The following is a 19,836-nucleotide window of genomic DNA, read 5'->3' on the forward strand; positions in this document are numbered from 1 at the left end:
GATTACTCAAGTTGTAGACTACCTTATAAGCTTAGGCATATCGGGCAGTTGAATCACTATTCCTATATCAGCCTCCAGAGCCTGCCCACCTGGCCCTTACTACATTTGAAAGGCAGAGCCACAGCAGGGGGAGCTTGTCCAGCAGGCTTGGTCCAGCAGCCTGCAGACAGGGGCTGCTGCCAGAGTAGCCTCTGCTTGCGGCCAGCCCGGGCTTGTCTTGGGCAGAAACTACTTCATGGCAGCCTCTCCTGTCCCCTCAATGATAAGAGGCAGCAGCGCAAGTGGCAGCCAGCACCACGGAAATGGTTTTGGGGAAGCAGCTTTTAAGCTGACCTCTGCCAGCACCAGCTCCTGCTCCCCCCACACCTTGCTGCCTCTGATAGAGTGGCAGCAATTGGTCGGTCAGGGAATGCAAGTATTTGACTTGATTAACCAATAAGTCTAGTCTTATTTGTTAGGTGACTACTTGCTAATATTCCTAGAATGAAGCTGAAAAAAACTTGTTTTGATCCTACTTGGAATAGCTGCAGTGATGATTTAAGTTCAGCATTCTAGTGATGCAAAATAAAAAATACAGCTCCTATAGATTCAAACAAGTTAGAAAAAGGAAAGGAAAAAACCTCATCCTTTCTGGCTCTCCCACCTTATGTTCTCTCTCTAGTCATATCATTCAGTTATTCTGAATCTCAATTGTCTCATATTAGAGAGACAAGGGATGAGATAATAATCTTTTAATGGACCAGCTTCTGCTGTTCAGAGCAAGAGAGGATGACAAAAGAAACCACAATGACCCATGGAAGGATTTGTTATAGAATTCCTGACTGCAACTCCCACTATGTCACAATATGCAGCATCTCAAGTAGGAAGGGGAGAAATGAAAAGCCAGCCTACTTTCATTTTTGTCCTCTACCAATGTGCCAGCTTGCAAATTTTTGCTTGCTGTTAGAATGGTGGCAGAGGGAAACAATGAATAATCCTTTCTCTGAGACACTAGGTTGCCAATGCTGTCCAATTTCTCAATGATTAGACTGACAGTATTTCTTCAGAACTGCTCCTTTCCTTTGTGCCTCCTATGCGTACACTCACAACTGGAGTTTTAAAATAACTACACTCATCTTCCGGTAACAGAGGTAACAAGAGGTGAAAATAAAAGCAGCACAGAAAGACCAAGTATGAGGCAAAAGTTAATGGAAGAAAATGCCTAACATCGAAAACTATCTGGTTTCAGACATCAAAGAGATTTATTTAGACTTTAATTGGTAATTAGTGTCCCAATTCTTACAGTTTGGGGCTCTCGGTTGTATACAGTAATCAGACAGATACGGTACTTATTTTGCAAATCATTACTAATAGAACCCTTCTCTGTAGTGCATGTTGGCACAGACCATGAAATGCCATGTTCACATTTCAGGAAGAAGGTTTCTTACTTCTCCACTAAGAAAAAGAATTGTATTTTCAAGCCCATATATGTCAGTATGATTGCCCGAGTAATCCACAATAGGTCAAACGAAAATGGATTTGTTCTCTTGTGGGTGTTAGTATCAGCCTGAATCAGCCATCTCACTAGTTTTAGCTAGTATCAGCAAGACAACATGTCAGCTTCAGCCCCAAGCTGTTCAGTAATAACTAATAGTGGTTTTTTCCCCCACTAAAAACACGTCATGAGATCAAACAAAACATATAATAATTTGTCCAAGCTAACCTTAAAAGCCTGGTTATTTGTACTGTACACATTTACACACACCAACTACAATTTACAAATAAAAACGGACACAATACACTATATACTGTTCAACATTATGGAGACTGGAAGCAAAATAACAAATGAAAAATATTGTACAAATGAGAGATGAGATGCTGATGCAGAATAATGCATACATATATTTCTATTCTTTGCTATGATGCTATATGAAACGGAATTGTTTTTGAAGGCTGCCTTATCAAATTTCACTGCATTTTTGTAACATGACAGAGTTGGCACAGTTACAGCCAAATGCATTATCTAAAGAAACCTGACATACAGCAAGTTTTGCCTATAGCAAAGTTAGGAGAAAAGACTAACAGCGTGAATAGATTTACGGATTTTTTTCATGATTTTAATGCTCTAAAAGAAGTACTTTTTTCAGTCTTGAAATGAGAAACCAAAATCTACATATACAAAAAAACTATTAATTCCAGACAATGTGCAATCTTAACAGGTTTTTTTGTTTGTGTGTTTTTGTTTTTTATTATAAAAACTTTGTCAAACAGGTATTTTAGTTGATTACAATGGTTTAATATCTTGGGAGGGCTGTCTATGCAAGTTGTTCCTATTGGTCTTCTATGCATTATTGTAATACAAATAATAATTTCAAAGCATAACAAATATCTGGGATACGGGAAGGCAATGAAAATATGACCAGTACATTCTCATTAAAAGGGATCTGAAAGTGGCTAACATCTAGATAATACTTCCACATCAGAATGGCAAAAAAATCCACAGGAGAGTAGTATTTTTCTAATTTTTAAAAAGCCAAATTTAAAAAAAAAACCTAATTAGTAACTATGCAATGCTTATCTAACCACAGACTAAAGGAAATGGTGAAACATGAATCAAATTGCATTGGCTGACTACAATATCCTCCCAAGTCAGGGACACTCCCTACTAAAGGTAGTGACTAACACTTCCATCATATAGGAAATGAATTCTTCTCCTACACAGACTGGTTTACAAATGATTGTTTTAGACCTCATATGAGACTTCACTTCGCTGATAGCAATAGCAAAATTAAATTCAACTGCTGAATGTTCTATTCAATGGAATAAAATAAATAAAAGTTGTATTCTAAGCTCCTTAAAAAACATGGTAATTATTAAATAATTCAAATACGTGGTATGGACCTCACATATTTGGTTATTTTCTTAAGATTTTACTGTAATTTCTGAATTAAATCTCATTAGAAATTTAAAAAAAAAAACCACGAATGATCATTACCATACAAATCAATGCAGGTACACTTGAATGATTCTTAAACCAGCCTAACAAACTATGACCACAGTTCAAGAAAGTATTACGTTCAAGAATGTGCTAAGGTGCCCTTCCTGAATAAGGGTGCTTTTGTGAAGTAGAGCCTAAAGAATCAGACATGTTGAATGCTTTAATTATTTAAATGATGACTTCTGATTTTCACATACATGTTAATGAACAAGTTTTTCAGAAATTTTCTCACATGCCTTACAGTCCATACACCATTCCTTAGCAGAAAATGAAATTAAGAGTGACCAACTGAACATAAAAACTGTTGCTCCTCTGTAAATATAAAAAGCAGTATATACTGGTTTTTTTTATTGGCTTCTGGAAGCGGGGATATTAGGAGAAGACAGTCAAACTATTTCCAGGCAATATTGATAGAGAGTTATCTGACTTCACAGTTACAAGCACCAGAGTTATGAACTGACCGGTCAATCACGTCACATTTTAGAACTGGAAATACACAATCTGAGGGCAGCAGAGTTTCCCCCTCCGGCTAAAAAAAAAAGCCAATACAGTATAGTACTATGTTAAACATAATTTCTGAAAAAGGGAAAGTTTAAAAAAGATTCAACAAAGTAAACAAACTATTTCTATGCTTGTTTCATTAAAATCAATATGGTTAAAAGCAGCATTTTAATTCTGCACAGTAAAGTTTCAAAGCTCTATTAAATCAATGTTCAGCTGTAAGCTTTTGAAAGCACCCTAACATTTTGTTCAGAGTTACAAATATTTTAGAATTGCAAATAAATTTCATGGCCGTGGCATCTGTAACACTGAGGTGCTACTGTAGCATTAAGAACCAAAAGTTTTATTTTTTATTGTTTGCTAGCAGCTATCAATAAAGCAAAGGTTTCACTGCAAATAATTTAAGAAGGTGTTACCTTCAACATCTCAAGGAACTGTGGCCACGTAAGTAGTATAATCAAACACTAACTCAGAATGCTCTCTCTCTCTCTCTGAATTGTTTAGACACAGGGAAAACCTTTAAACAAAACTACCACAGCATCAGCACTCAAATAATATTTATATACAACATTTAAAAATCTCAAAATTAAAACTCTTCCCCATTAATCTTGTGAACAAATTTCATATGAATGGCCAAAAATATGTATTTTAATGACTTTTTCATAAAATGTTTAAAAAGATTTTTAAGTCCAATTAGCTGAGGCACACAATATCAACTCTGCTTTCACATTTTTTCGGTAAGAAAGAAAGATTCTTCCCTTTCCTTCATGGATATGGAATAATGGATATTTGCTAGCTATATTGTGTAATGGAGTTATATGACTGGAACTGCTTATAACAGTCATTCAGAAGCTGCATTCTATAAGTATCATCTCCCGCAATTAATTCAATGATCATCTAAGCCTTTAATCAGAGGAAACATTTATGCAGTACACTATATTAAAATAATTTTGAAAACTCCAGGATTCTGCTAAAATGTAGGCAATAAAAAAAAATCAACTAAAAATATCAGTTTAAGGTTAAAAATGTGCAATTACATTAAACCTCTACTGTAAATTGTGCCCAGAATAGTTTTGATGGATGCTATGGACTGGTTTTTATTATTTTGTAATTTAGTAACTTCATGGAGCTTACTCTCCATGCAAAGGAATGCAAAGAAAATGAAAACAAATGTAGTTCTGTTTCTGACTACATCATCTTGCAAGATTCTCTCAAATTCAGGTATTAGGCTCTTATCATGAAAAATCAAGCTGAAGGTTTTTGCCTCAAGGAAGGCAGTAGGAGCACGGTAAAAAACAAGCCAGGCATTAAATGCAATCCCTAGAATATTCTAATCAATTCCTTTGTGTGGGAAGCGAGGATCCGAAAAAAGATAAAGCAAGATGTTCAGCATAAGATAAAATTTGCTTCAGAGAAAAAAAATTAAAACAAGACTTTATTGAAATAAAACACAAAACACACAAAACACTAAAGGCAGGTGGGATGGGAAAGTGAAAATCCTAAAGGAATTACAAGGTAAATGAATCTTTCTTCTCTTCTAGGCAAAACTGTCATTCCTGGTAAGCCAGAAACTCAATGGATGTCCCAAAAGAAAACAGAGTAAAACTGCAACAAGAAGGCCAATTTCAACAGTCTGAAGTATGTATACGTATATAATATTAATGTTTATTATTCCAAATTTAAACACAGGGCTCTTTGAGTTTCTGTGTAAGCTCAATCGCTTGTCTCGCTCACCAACAGAATTAGCCAATAAAAGCTATTACCTTATCCATCATGTCTTTCTAGTATCCTGGTACCAAGACAGCTACAACAACACTATGTACAATATCAAACACAACATTCAAGATGGCAGAAACAGAGGGAAATTCTTGCGCAAAATTGGCCACTTGGCCAACTGAAAACATGGAACTCCTCAAAATACAAGAAAATTTCTGTGGGATGGGAGAGTCTGATCTAAGGGTGTTAAGCACTAGTCAGTCCTAGTTGACAAGTCAATTCCCCCGCTCTCCTTGCTGCCTCTATCAGACAGAGGCAGCTAAGGGGAGGGGGAAAAGCGAGTACTTCAAAGTGGCAGCACTGCACAGCTGATCCCAGCTCAGCTGTGTGGCACAGCCGCTTTGAAACACAAGGTGGTGTTCAAAGGGGCAGTGCCACACAGCTGATCCTCAGCTCAGCTGTGCAGTGCTGCCCTTTGAATGCCGCCTGGGCATTTCAAAAGGTCAGCACTACACAACTGAGCCTAAGATCAGCTATGCGGCACTGCCCCTTTGAAACGCTAAGGCAGTTTCAAGGCGGCAGCGCTGCATGGAGTCTGGGCTTAGCTGGGGACTCCCCAGCTGATTCTGGGCTTCGCATGGCATTTCCGCAGAACTTGGGAGCAGCTGGGGAGTCCCCAACTGACACCGGGTTCTAGGAAAATGCTGCACGGAACCCACAGTCAGCTGAGGAGACCCCAGCTGATCCCAGCTTTCGCTGAAATGCCCTGTGGAGCCTGGGATCAGCTGGGGAGTCCCCAGCTGACCCTGAGCTCCATGCTGCGCTTCCACTTTGAAATGCACAAGAGCTCCTGCTTGGGACTCTTGTACATTTCAAAGCTGGCACGCCCAAGTGCAGCCCGGAGTCAGCGGGACTTCCTGCTGGCCCTGGACTGCACGGGGAGTTCCACATTCCTCCTTTGAAATGTACAAGAGCACCATTAGAGGTTCTTGTACATTTCAAAGGAGATATGCGGAAGTGCCTATCAACTAGTCAATGGAAATTCCATCGACTAGTAAAATAACTGATAATTAACATTCCTAGTCTAATCTCACTGAATTTTTGAGTTCTGGAATACCAAGTCTAAAATAGTATTCCCTCCTGCAGGTTCCATCTAAATATAAACTTTATATGTTGTGTAGATCAATAATCATGGAGCTTCTTTGCAGATATCTATGTTTGAAAGGGAAGGCTGACATTGCAGCTTTGTCCTGAATCTTTCAGATAGCTTCCTAGTCTCAGGTCAGTCAGGTCACAACCAAGTGACAGGCTTTCAAGACACCCTATTTAGATAATGATTCTTATAATAATGACTTTGCCTAAAGTGTTAGAATCAAATGAAAAACAAAAACACTAGTGATCGTCCCTTGGCCTCTAGTCATCAAACAAAAGCAAAAGCACTGAATATATGGGGGACGGAATGTTACGGAAATGTGGGTGTAACAAATGTTGAAAGGATGACAGAATTCTTAAATAGGATTTTCCACATAATCTTGGAGAGAAATCTTGGATGAGACTACACTTACTCTTGCAAAAATTTAGCGAAAAATGGGTTGCTAGGGACAGAAGTTTGATTACTCTTCAGGCTTCCTTATTCACTTCTCCACACCATTCATAACTTTATAGACCTGCATCATATATCCCCTAGTCATCACTTTTCCCAAGATGCATAATAATCCTGGTCTTTGTAACCTTTCCTCGGATGGAAGCTGTTCCATACATCCAGTAATTTTTGTTGCCCTATGTCACGTTGCTGAATTGGAGGGAAGCAGCCAGATCGCTGCTGCACCCCTAGGTGGGGGTGTTGGCCCCAGAAATTGGTGTGGGGGGAGCCATGTGGGGTATTGAATGGGAGATTATTGTTTGTTGATCTTATGTACGCTATTTATGTGAGTGTATAATGTCTGTGTGTGTAGGTAGGAATCTGTAATCTGTGTGGAAGCTGAATAGTTCTGTGAATGTGGTTGAGCATTGCTATGGACAGGCTGAGTAGTGAAGCCCCGTGGAACAATGGCCCTTGATGGCCCAAAGACACACCTAAAGCAGGAGGGCAGAGACCCAAGAGCTGCCAGCAGAGAGAGGCTGAGGACCAGGTGACCGGCTGAGACCAGAAGAGGCGAGGAAGGAGCTATAAAGAGGCCATACGGTCGATGCCATTTTGTTCTCAGCTCAGCACTTCATCCCAGAGGCAGCACTGCAGGGATTGAAGAGCCCGGAAGACCTGTGAACCCATCCTGATCTCAGGATGTGCAATAAGAACTTTTAAACCAGCAGCTGCAACATCTCTGCTAGAGCCTGCATCGAGAACTGGGAGATTCGGTGCATGTAACGTACTGTACTTTAATAACCTTACTCTCATGCTTTTCTTTCTTGTAATAATAAACCCTTAGATATAGATTCTAAAGGATTGGCCCAGCATGATTTGTGGGTAAGGTCCAGAGGGTAAATTGACCAGGGATCTGTGGCTGGTTTCTTGGAACCGGACAGAACTTGTTCGGGGTAGGTGGGATTGGGTGCGAGGACCCCCCACCTGTGTATGAGGCCCGGGGCCATCTGGGGCACGGATATTGTTGGGGTGTCGGAGGGGTTTTGCTCGGGAGGCTTCAGGCAGGCAGCTGAAGCGCTCTGTGGGACTGGTTTGTGGCCTGCGTGGAAAGGTCGCCAGTCGGGGGCTGTAAGAAGCCCCGGATTCGAGTAATTCGCCCTGAGCGGACGCCCTCAGCTGTGCCCAGACACGGCCCGGTCCGTCACACCCTACTTTGTACTTTTTCCAATTCTAATACTTTTTTTTTTTTTAAGATGAAGCAACCAGAACTGAAAAATAGTCAAGTTGTGGTTGTACTGTGCATATAAAGACGTTACGATAATTACTGATTTATTATTTATTCCTTTTTTAACTGTTCCTAACATTGGTAGCTTTTTTGATTGCCATTGCACTTGAGCTGATATTTTCAGAGAACTATTCACAATAACAAGTTTCAGAGGGATAGCTGTACTATTCAGAATCTTCAAAAACAATGAGGAGTCCTATGGTACCTTAAAGACCAACAGATTTAAAACCACTTCATCAGATGCATGGATTGTATTCATAATGACTCCAAGATCCCATTCTTTAGCGGAAACAGCTAATTTAGACCCTCTTATTTTGTATGTTAAAATGGGATTATGTTTTCCATCACAATTTACTTTATCAATGTTGAATTTTATCTCCCATTTTGTTGTCCTGTCATCAAGTTTTGTGAGATTCTTTTGTAACTCTTTGTGGTCAACTTTGAAGTTGGGTATCTTCAAATAATTTTACACTGCCTGCAAACTTTTCCACTTCATTGTTTACCCCTTTTTCCAGATCATTTATGAATATGCTGAACTGCATATACAGATCTCAAGGGGACCCCACTATTTACCTCTCTCTATTCTGAAAACTGACAGTTTACATCTATCTTTTGTTTCCTGTCCTATCCCATGACTGCTTAATTCTGCTTTAGAGTCTTTGGGAAAGGACCTTGTCAAAGGCTTTCTGAAAATCCAAGTGTACTAGATCACTAGATCAGCCTAGCTCAATTATTTATTGAGCCCCTCAAAACATTCTAATAGAATCAACATGTTTCACTAATCTCTCTCAACAAATTGTCTTAATTTGTGTGTCCGTAATTCTGTTCTTTACTATTGTTTCAATTTATTTCCCTGGTAATGAAGTTAGGAATACCAGACTGTAATTACTATGTTAGCTTCTGGAGCCTGTGTTAAAAAAAGCATTACATTCACTATCCTCCAGTCATGTGGTACGAGGCTGATTTAAGTGACAGCATAAATACCACAGTTAGTAGTTTGGCAATTTCATATCTGAGTTCCTTCAGAACTCTTGGCTGAATACCATATGGTTCTGGTGACCCATTTATATTTAATTTATCAATTTGGTCCAAAGCATTTTCTGCTGACAACTCAAACTGGGTGATTTCTCAGATGTTATCTAGAAAGAATGGCTCGGGAGCGAGACTGTCCCTCACATCCTCTGCAGTGAAGACCAATACAAAGAATTCTTGTCAGTTCTCTGCAATAGCATTTTCTTCCTTAAGTGCTTCTTTAGCACCTCAATCGTCCAGTGGCTCCACTGATTGTATGGCACGCTTCCTACTTCTGATGCACTTTAAAAAATATTGCTGTTAATGCGTGTGTTTTGCTAGTTTCTCTTCATTTTTTTTAGCTTGCCTAATTATACTTTTACACTTGACTTGCTAAAGTTCATGCTCTTTTTTATCTTTCTAAGTAGGACCTGACTTCCAATTTTTAAAGGACACATTATTTTTAACCATTTACTCTATTGTTTAAAAGCAATAGTGGCATTTTTTTAAATATCTGGTGAATATATTAATTCTGTTATGGTATTTATTAAAAGTTTCCATGAGGCTAACAGGCATTTCATTTGAGTAGGTCATTGCTAATTGAAAAATGTCCCTTGACTGTCACAGGATCAAAGATGCCTATGGGTCATCTATTCTCTAGATGCAATATGGTAATCCCTTTGTTACTTGCACTCAAGGAAATCACAGAAATGTATGGCTGGAAGTAGGGATATAAATAAGTAGTCGAGTCGACTACTCACTTCCCCCAACCTTGCTGCCTCTATATCAGAGGCAGAAGTGTGGGGAGTGGGCAGGAGAGGCTACGGTGAAGCAGCCCCTGTCCGCGGTGGCCTGGGCTGACTGCAGGCAAAGGCTGCTCCGGCAGCTGCCTCATGGCCAGTCCCAGCTGCTGCAAATAGAGGCTGCTCCGGTAGCAGCCTCTGTCCGCAGGAGGTCCCAGGTCCCACAGGCAGGTTGCTGGACCTGGTGCGAGCTGGGACTGAGCAATCCTGGCTAACACTAGGTCCAGAAGCTACTCCCACTGCGTCTCTGCAGTTTAAATGTATCAAGAGCTAGGTGTGCAGGCAGACCAACTCCTACTACAGAGGCTCCATGGGGTAGGTCCTGGATTCGGCACCAACCAGGACCGAGGAAGCCTTCCCTTATTGACTAAACGTGCACTCGAAAAAAAATGTATCAATTACATGATTAGGGAATTATCCGCCTCTTAACATCCTTAGCTGGAAGGCACCATGAGAGGTCTATTGTGCTGAGGTCTAGTCTATTGTGCTGAGGCAGGACCAAGTAAATCTAGAACATCCTTGACAGATGTTTATCTAACTTGTTTTTAAAAGCTTTCAGCAATGGAAATTCCACAGCCTACTTATTAGCACATGACAACTTCCTTTTAGAGAATGGAGACATACTGATTTTGAGGCTGGCCATTGTGAACTTTTATTCGACCAGATTTTGCTCTCTGAGATCTAAGATTGTAATATAACATTATGCATTCCCTTCCAGAGGCAGCAGCGCAGGGAGGTGGGGGGCAGAGGAGGCTGCCACGAAGCAGCCTTTGTCCGCAGCTGGCCCAACTTCCCTGTTGACGACAGAGGCTGCTTTGCATCCCACAGAGTAGTCTATCAAAGGCAGCAGCATAGGGGAGGGCAGGTGGCACAGCAGAGCTGGTGCTGGGCGGGGGGGAGGGAAGAAATTGGGCTTTTAAGCAGATCCCCCCACAGCACCAGCTCCTATCCCCCCCAAGGCAGCAAGGAGGGGAAGAAATTAATTGGTTAATTGTATAGTTGATTACTCATTGACATCCCTACCTTAGATGATTAGTTACTTTAAGGAACTAGAACTGCTTTTGTCTATTTGGTACACAGAAACTAACAAGGTTATGTATATGAAAGCCCATGTACCATATTACAACTACATACTATATCAACCACAAAAAACAGAAAAGTGTGATCAGTTTGAGAATACTAAGTTCAAATTTCATTAGAAAGAGCAGAGAGGAGCGAAACACCAGCTTATATTTTCTTAAACATATTTATGTAAACCATATTGTGACCATATGAATACAATTTGCAATAGTTATCAATTGTGCTGATTGTCTCTGACAATCTGTTCTAGTTATCAAATATAAATCAAATTCAATTTGCAGTACCTACAGGCATAGTAAAGAGGTGCAGGTCAATCTACAAGAATACAACTGCTAACACAGATAAGGGCATCCCTTTCCTTTCTCCTGGCACTGAATCAAATGAGTAAACTTCAGAGGTCAAATCCTATTCCGTTTATGGATATGAAGAATCCCTTCATTGGAAAATGCTCACACAAGCAAGATTTGTTACTGAAATTACAAATCTTTATTACAAGCTTGTCAGAGGTCAAATAGCAACAACAACAAAACAAGACCAAAAAAATCACACCAATGGAACTTTTTAGTAGAAAGTTTTCCTGCATGGGAGTGTTTATTTCAATTTCCATTACAATTGTTAGAATAGCCTAGATGGTTTCCCTTCTGCTAGGCACTGAATAAACACGAGGTAAAAAACTACTCCTCTTCCAAATATTACTTAACAAGTAAATTTAAAACATAAGCATCTGACATTCACTCACAAAAATCAAGGAAAGTCAGCACTAAAATCACTGTTAAAATTCAGCAGCTGTTCTTTAACAGACAGTTACAAAAGGTTACTCTAAAAAACGTATCTTTAAAAACCACTATGTCATTACTATAACATTGTAGGAGGAAAGCCTGGTTCACAGGATGCATAGAAATTGTTGCCTTAACTATACTGACCTCTCTGATGGAGCCAGGCAACAAAGAAATAAACCACATCATGTTAATTTCAGCTGCATTAGAAACAAATACTTGGAATTGGGAGAAAATAAAGAAATGAATGCTTGTCAGATGGAGCTGGCAATCTGAAAGGAAAAATATTTTTTAAAGTTTCTAAGACAATGTAATATTACAGTTGTACAAGCTAAAAGTTATTAAATGGTATTTTTTTAATTAAAAGGTTTGCAGTGAGGGGAGGGAGATTCAACTAAAAAAGAATGTGGTGAAAACTCAGTTGAAGTGCAGAGTACATATAGGAAATTCCTATTTAATTTTTTTTGGGAGAAAACAGGAAATAAAAGAAAGAATAATAGGACTAATAAACCTTAAATAAACCCACCTCCTACACCAGATTTCCTGAGCATGTCTTGTCTTTCACATGAGTATACCTGTGTCACTCCCAGGATATGAGAGAACACAAGATGGGTGAGGTAATATCTTTTATTGGACTGACTTCTATTGGTGAGAGACAAACTTGCAAGCATACACAGAACTCTTCTTCATGTCTGGGAAATAGTTAACGAGCTTCTCTCTCTGAGAAACAGAAGTTGGTCCAATGAAAGATATTACCTCACCCAACTTATGTGTCTAATGTCTTCTACATGTAAATTCTTATGCAAATGTTCTTATTTTGTGTTCTACTTGATTCAAAGCACAATGGATCTGATCCCAACCTCTCTGAGGGTTTGTACACATTTCAAATGCCACAATGGCATAGCTGAACCAATGCAGTTGTGCCACTCTAGTGCTGCAGTGTAGATCAGTGTTCCCCGTAAGGTGTGCACTTGTGCGGCCACTCAGGAAAGATTCAAATGCTGCCCAGCTGATTAGCAAAGGGTCCACAGCTAGGTTTTTTATTTCTACTGGTGGTGCACATTTACACATGACTCCGTGCACATAAAAATGATTCTGCACATTAATGGAAAAGATTAGAGGGAGCATTGGTATAAACACTACCTATATCGATGGGAGAGGTTTACCAGTCAGTACAGATAATCCACTTCTTCAAGAGATGGTACCTAGGTTGATGGAAGAATGCTTCCATCACCCTAGTGCTGTCTACAGTAGGAGTCAGCTTGGCTAAACGACACCATTCAGGTGTTCATGGTTTACACCCATGAGCAACAAACTGAAGTCAGCTTAATTTTTTAATACAGACCAGGCCTAAGTTAATTGTTTCTCCTCAATGGGTTTGGACTGAGCCTAAATTTAGCTCATAAATACTAACAACAACAAAGGCATTAAGGATTTTTAAGACAAAATAACCCCATCCATGAAGGAAATGATGATTAGTTCATTAATCAGTGCAACTTTTGAATTATACAAGCACAAAATACCTTGCAGTACTTATTTTTGATATACAAACTCAGTGTAAGCCAACAATATTTTCCAAACACCTGCATTTTATATTACACTTAAAAATTGGGATTAAAACCCCCAATAATAGATTTCTATAAGGAAGCCAAACAACTTTACATATTCCAGCCAAAATTACATTATTATAATCAAAACTATTATACTTAATACAAAAAAGTGAAAAATTCTGTATCTTTTGCCTGGGGAAAGGGCAACAAAGCAAGTACAAGGGTGGTTAGCATTCATAATGAGTCTCATAAATAAAGGAAATTATGTGCACAGTTATTCATAAAGCACTTTTTCCTCCTTTTGTTTACTATCCTGTAAAGTTCCATACACGAAAAAACAGGAAGAATGAAAAAGGCTGACGCAGTGAGGAATATCCCTATTGTGTTTACTTTCTGAATTTTCACATGGATTAGAAAGCAATGTTATATGAAAGAGCCTGAGCAGTGACATATGAAATAATCTATGTGAACACATAAAGCAACTCTCTCAGAATCTAAAGGTCACATTTTCTTCATTTGTTTCCCAATACTTCAATTCCTTCTAAAATGCCTGTACATACTGCAAAGCCTCTCACATGTGATTACCCAGTAGTTTAAAGACTAATCATACACTGAATGTCTAGCATATAGTATCCAAGACAGCCTGCTAATGGATTCTCTCGTTTTTAAGAATCAAATGCTCTTAAAAAACAATATTTAAATTTTTGTACTGGATAAGTTATAAACATGGTCAGTGATATCTACTCAGTTTCCAAGACTGACACAAAGGAAGAAAAACTAATGCCATGACTATTATTATCATAAAAATTCATATGTTGACTATAAACATCTGCTTTAAAACAAAACTGGCAGGAAGACAAGCAGTTATATAAAGCAATTTAAACAATCCCCAAGTCTCTTGTTAAATTACTGAGTCCTTATGGGAAAACTGATTACCTCCATAGAGATCCGTCTGTGTATCCGGTTCCTTAGGCAAACACCTGTAGGAGATTGGACTTCATCAGACGATGTTCCAGAAGCTTGGTCACTTTCACCATCTGATCCCATTTTCAGATTTTCATGAACTATATCTAAAGGAAAGAAAATCAATCATTCTTCCAAAAAAATCTTATACATGTGGAGAAGCATTACAATCTTTATTATGTACTGCTTTATGTCAGACCTAAAGACTCACTATCACAATACTATTCTCACTATTCTATTTTTATGGCTCCAAATAACAAAAAATAAAGTTTTAAAAATACTTTCCTTATATACCACACATGCATAAATTGTATTCTTGTCCATTATGTTTCTCACTTAGGCTGTGATAGCACCCACCACGTGCTATCCATGTTCCATACCACATGCTATTCATGACTGACACAGTTTCAGTCCCATCCCATGCTCCTGTAATACTATTCCCTCAGTTCTCAAATTCCATTTTCTAGGGAAATCCTGGGAGTTCAGAGAAAGATCTGACACTTAATTAGCTAGAAAATGTGATTCCTACGGCATATAAACCCATACTTAGAAAGTGAGAGAAAAAAACAAAAACACATGGCCTCATTTTCAGAGTTGCCAAGCATGGGAGCTTCATGTATTCAATCTCTGAAAAGATCAGGCCAGTTCCGTTCAGGTATCTAACACAGATTTCAGATGAATGAATGGACTTTGCCAAGAATTTGATGTAATTATGTATTTCTTTGAATAGAGGAACTGAAATTGATTCACTTGGGGAATTTACTTTATGGACTGCTTATTTTCATGATGTGTGTAACTTGTATGTAAAATAATAAAATGTTTGTGTCTCAAGCTTTTGGCTTAGCCATGGCTGAAAAAAAATCACTAAAAGAAAAAAAGATATGGAAACCATGGCTATATCTTCCAAGCCAAAAATGCTCAGCTCCAGCAGGGAAATGAGGCAAAAAACCCCAAAGAAGTTCATAATGCCTTTGCTGGCAGACAGAAGAGGGAGGGATATCTACTCAGAGTAGAAAGAGAGCAGCAGCTTCCGTCTGAAGGTCAACAGGACACTGAGCCTGGAAAAGGATCTTGTAGCCCACCACTGCCTCAAAACCTATAGCAAAAATGCCTATGCCCAAATGAATCTTAGGGAACAAACAATCCAATAAAGCATGTGGCTCAAAAGATAGAGAGGCATCCTCTTTCATTCTAGGAACAAAACACATCAAGAGTGATAAACTGAGAACACATTTCCCTCAGAGTACAAATACATTCTTTCCATTGGTCTTCGTAGGTGCAGTTAGGGAGATTCCCAAACCTGAGCCATTCTTTTTAGGAGACAAATCTGAGGAAACTGTTATTCTAGGAGGAGTGGGTGAGATTTTGTGGCCTGCACTGTGAAGGGGGTCAGACTAAATGATCATAATGGTCCCTTCTGACCTTAAAGTCTATGAGTCATTAGAACAAACTGATAAACTTAACAATAACAAGTCAACAGGACCAGATGGCATTCACCCAAGTGTTCTAAAAGAACTCAAATGTAAAACTGTGGAACTATTAATTGTGGTTTATAACCTATTTCTTAAATCAGCTTCTGTACCAAATAACTGGAGATAGATATTGTGATACCAATTTTCAAAAAGGGCTCTAGAGGTGATGCTGGCAATTACAGACCAGTAAGTCCAACTTTTGCACTGGGTAAATTGATAGAAACTATAGTAAAGAACAGAATTATCAGACACAGATATGAACATAATGTGTTGGGGGAAAAGTCAGCATGGTTTCGGTAAAGGGAAATCATGCCTCACTAATCTGTTAGAATAGTTTGAGGGCGTCAACAAAAATGTGGATGGGGGGATCCAGTGGATACAATATACTTATAGATTTCCAGCAGGACTTTGATAAGGTCCCTCACCAAAGGCTCTTAAGCAAGGTAAGCTATCATGGGATAAGAGGGAAGGTCCTCTCATGGATTGATAACTGGTTAAAAGACAGGAAACAAAGGGTAGGGATAAATGATCAGTTTTCAGAATGGAGAGAGGTAAATAGCGGTGTCTTGCAGAGGTCCATACTGGGACTAATCCTATTAAACATATTTATAAATGATCTAGAGAAAGGGATAAACAGTGGAGTGGCAAAACCTACAGATGATGCTAAACTGTTCAAGATAATTAAGTCCACAGCACACTGAAGAGCTTCAAAAGGATCTCACAAAACTAGGTGATTGGGCAACAAATCAGCAGATGAATTTTAATTCTGATAAATGCAAAGTAATGCATGTTGGAAAACATAAGCCCAATTATACTTCTAAAGTGATGGGTACTAAATAAGCTATTATCACTCAAGAGAGTGTGCCATATGAGGAGAGATTGATAAAACTGGGACTTTTCAAATTAGAAAGGAGGATGCTAAGAGGGGATATGATAGAGGTCTAAAAAATCATGACTGGTGTTGAGAAAGTAGATAAGGAAACATTATGTATTTGCTCGCATACCAAAAGAGCTAGGGATCATCAAACGAAATTAATAGGTAGCAGATTTAAAACAAACTAAAGGAAGTACTTGTTCACACAATGCACAGTCAACCCGTGGAATTCCTTGCCAGAAGATCAAGACTTTAACAGGGTTAAAAAAAGAACTAGATAAATTCAGGGAGGATAGGTCCATAAATAGGTATTAATCAGAATAGGTAGGAATGGTGTGCATAGCCTCTGCGTGTCAGAAGCTGGGAATGGGCAACAGGGGATGGATCACTTGATGATTACCTGTTCTGTTAATGCCCTCTGGGGCACCTACCATTGGCCACTTTTGGAAGACAGGGCACTGGGCTAGATGGACTTTTGGTCTGACCCAGAATGGCCATTCTTATGTTCTTAAAAGAGAATTGGAGGGTGTAGTGAGGCGGCTTCCCCACTCCTGCAGGGAAGAGGTTAAAGCAGACTGGAGGGAGCCTGCACAGAGCCCAGGTCAATTAGGAAAGGGCTTATAAGAAGCCAAAGAGCAGCGTTCTGGGGCAGTCCTATTTGGGACATAACACAGGTAAGATGTCTGGGTTCATGTAGGAGGAGGAGACAACTTTCAGTTGGAAGGCCAGGAGGGGCCATGGATGAACCTTGTTTTTGAAGAAAATAGTGTACTAGGCCTCTGAATCTAAGGCCCAGATTTCCAAAATACATCTTGCCAATGTCACCGCAACCAAAAAATGCCACCTTCCAAAACGAAGGTAAGAGGGAGCAGCCTCCAACTGGCTTGAATGATGGCCCAGTGAGCCAGGAGAGAACTAGGTTTAGATCCCACTGAGGGTCAGGATTCTGCACCTGTGGATAGAGTCACTCAAGACCCCACAGGTACCCCACCATCATGTTGTGCTGAAATACTGTCTGCCCTTGAACCAGACCATGGAACGTGGAGATGGCCACAATATGACTTTAATGGAGGAGTGTGCCAGGCTTTCGTGCTGGAGTTGCAGCAGGTAGTTGCACACTGACTTCATGGGAGCATATTCCGTAGAGATACTTCACTCCGCCGTCTAATGGAAAAAACTTTCCCATTTCACTTGGTAGGCCAGTTTTGTGGAAGGTTAATTCATTTAATTTCAGAAAGGGGAACTACACAAAAATGAGGAAGTTAGATAAACAGAAATTAAAGGTACAGTGACAAAAGGTCTGCAAGCTGCATGGAAACTTTTCAAAGATACCATAATAGAGCTCCAACTTAAATATATTCCCCAAATTAAAAAACTCAGTAAGAGAACCAAAAAAGTGCCACCATGGCTTAACAACCAAGTAAAAGAAGCAGTGAGAGATAAAAAGACATCTTCTAAAAAGTTGAAGTCAAATCTTAGTGAGGAAAATAGAAAGCAGCTTAAACTTTGTCAAATTAAGTGTAAAAATATAATAAGAATAGCCAAAAAGGAGTTTGAAGAACAGCTAGTCAAAAACTCAAAACGTAATAGCAAAATATTTTTTAAGTACATCAGAAGCAGGAAGCCTGCTAAACAACCAATGGGGCCCTTGGACGATCATGATGCTAAAAGAATATTCAAAGAAGATAAAATAATTGTGGAGAAGTTGAATGAATTCTTTAATTCAGTCTTCATGGCTGAGGATATTGGGGAGATTCCCAAAATCGAGCCATTCTTTTTAGGTGACAAATGGGAGGAATTGTCCCAGATCGAGGTGTCATTAAAGGTGGTTTTGGAACAAACTGATTAACTAACAGTAACAAGTTACTGGGACCAGATGGCATTCATCCAAAAGTTCTGAAAGAACTCAAATGTGAAATTGCAGAACTATTAACTGTGGTTTGTAGCCAATCCTTTAAATCGGCTTCTGTACCTAATGACTGGAAGATAGCTAACGTGATGCCAATATTTAAAAAGGGCTCTAGACATGATCCTGGCAATTACAGACTGGTAAGTCTAATGTCAGTACCGGGCAATTAGTTGAAACTATAGTACAGAATAAAATTGTCAGACACATAGATGAACATAATTTATTGGGGGAAGTCAGCATGGTTTATGTAAAGGGAAATCATGCTTTATTAATCTACTTGAGTTCTTTGAAGGGGTCAACAGACATGTAGAGAAAGGGGATCCAGTAGACATTGTTACAGGCTGAGGACTGAATGGTTAAGTAGCAGTTCAGCAGAAAAGGACCTGGGGATTACAGTAGATGAGACGTTGGATATGAGTCAACAGTGTGCCCTGGTAGCCAAGAAGGTGAATGGCATATTAGGGTGTATTCGGTCGAGCATTGCCAGAAGATCCAAATAAGTGATTATTCCCCTTTATTTGGCTCTGGTGAGGCCACATCTGGAATATTGTGTCCAGTTCTGGGCCCCCTACTACAGAAAGGATCTGGACGCATTGGAGAGGGTCCAGCAGAGGGTGACCAAAATGATTAGGGGGCTAGAGCGCATGACCTATGAGGAGACACTGAGGGATTTGGGTTTGTTTAGTCTGGAGAAGAGAAGAGAAGAGAAGAGAAGAGAAGAGAAGAGAAGAGAAGAGAAGAGAAGAGAAGAGAAGAGAAGAGAAGAGAAGAGAAGAGAAGAGAAGAGAAGAGAAGAGAAGAGAAGAGAAGAGAAGAGAAGAGAAGAGAAGAGAAGAGAAGAGAAGAGAAGAGAAGAGAAGAGAAGAGAAGAGAGCGAGGGAGGATTTGATAACAGCCTTCAACTTCCTGAAGAGAGGTTCCAAAGAGGATGGAGAAAGGCTGTTCACAGTAGTGCCAGATGGCAGAACAAGGAGCAATGTTCTCAAGTTACAGTGGGGGAGGTCTAGGTTGGATATTAGGAAAAACTATTTCACTAGGAGGGTGGTGAAGCACAGGAATGGGTTACCTAGGGAGGTGGTGGAATCTCCACCCCTAAAGGAGTTTAAGTCTCGGGATGACAAAGCCCTGGCTGGGTTGATTTAGTTAGGATTGGTCCTGCCTTCAGCAGGGGGCTGGACTTGATGACCTCCTGAGGTCTCTTCCAGCTCTATGATTCTATTGTTCTATGATATTGTGTACTTAAATTTCCAGAAAGTCTTTGACAAACTTTCTCACCAATGGCTCTTAAGTAAGTTGTTATGGGATAAGAGGGAAGGTCTTTTCATGGATTGATA

General features: G+C 39.5%; 1 protein-coding gene across 1 annotated transcript in view; it reads right to left on the reverse strand.

The window, feature by feature from the left end:
* CDK17 (cyclin dependent kinase 17) overlaps nt 1-19,836 on the reverse strand; it is a 168,033-nt gene that overhangs the window by 43,206 nt on the left and 104,991 nt on the right. Inside the window, exon 4 of the mRNA XM_075933731.2 lies at nt 14,221-14,354. Coding sequence (XP_075789846.1) covers nt 14,221-14,354 — 134 coding nt within the window. The remainder of the gene's footprint in view (nt 1-14,220; nt 14,355-19,836) is intronic.

This window comes from Pelodiscus sinensis, chromosome 1, assembly GCF_052426305.1.
Source record: "Pelodiscus sinensis isolate ZL-2025 chromosome 1, ASM5242630v1, whole genome shotgun sequence".
NCBI classification, from domain to species: Eukaryota; Metazoa; Chordata; order Testudines; family Trionychidae; genus Pelodiscus; species Pelodiscus sinensis.